We start from the raw sequence: 766 nt of genomic DNA, 5'->3' as shown, positions 1-766 counted from the left end.
GGGCACGCAGCTTTAGCTTGTGACCCCAGGGAAGGGAGAGACCACCGTAACAATGCAGAGGACAGGCGATATCTTAGCGATATCGGGGATGGCTTCCGTGTACGGAATAAGGCTCCGGATCCCACCCTGGTGGCACACCTTTGTGAGTGACAGGTCAGGCTCAGTCACGCTCTTGGCTCTCAGCGGTAGGAATATTTTGAGCAGTCACGCTCTTGGCTCTCAGCGGTAGGAATATTTTGAGGAGCTGCTTTAGTGCGTGTTTAATTTCTGCTCTTACCTTGTCTACCGTCTCTCCTGCCAGTCAGAACAGCAGCTTTGTTTGACTTTCCTTTTATTTGTGCTTTAAACCACCTCGGTGCGGTCGCTTGTTTTAGAAACGCTGCGCGCAAGGAACTTCGTCTGTGTCCCTAAAATGGCACGTCTTGCTTCTGGCAGGAGCTTAAGAGCAAAGACAGTCTCGACCTTCCACACTGCAAACATTTCACCGCTTTTTTTTTTTTGGTAAAAGGTGCCGTAAATCATTTACAGGGCAAGACTCCCGCTATGCCGTTACGCAAGGCTTTGCCATTTAATAACTCCACCTGAAGAGTGTTGTTTGCAGACAGGAGTAAAACGTGGAGGAGGAAAGATGACATGGCGGTCCGTACGCTCGTTAGCCTTAACCTTGTGGAATGGCCCCCGTGAGACGAGGGCTGGGCTTTCCCGAATGTCCCTCTGCTCTCTGGCTCGCTTCTGCGGCTCCTTATTTCTGCAGCTGGAGATGTCG

General features: G+C 51.2%; 1 protein-coding gene across 1 annotated transcript in view; it reads left to right on the top strand.

Moving 5' to 3' along the window:
• The first annotated feature begins 88 nt into the window (after window positions 1-88).
• The window catches only part of PBK (PDZ binding kinase), a 6,972-nt gene continuing 6,294 nt past the window's right edge, over window positions 89-766 (top strand). The window contains exon 1 of the mRNA XM_009324980.1: window positions 89-185. Within this exon, the coding sequence (XP_009323255.1) occupies window positions 89-185 (97 nt within the window). The remainder of the gene's footprint in view (window positions 186-766) is intronic.

This window comes from Pygoscelis adeliae, unplaced genomic scaffold (assembly GCF_000699105.1).
Source record: "Pygoscelis adeliae isolate BGI_AS28 unplaced genomic scaffold, ASM69910v1 Scaffold666, whole genome shotgun sequence".
Taxonomy (NCBI): domain Eukaryota; kingdom Metazoa; phylum Chordata; class Aves; order Sphenisciformes; family Spheniscidae; genus Pygoscelis; species Pygoscelis adeliae.
The sequence above is the reverse complement of the archived record's forward strand: the minus strand, read 5'-3'. Positions and strand labels throughout refer to the sequence as shown.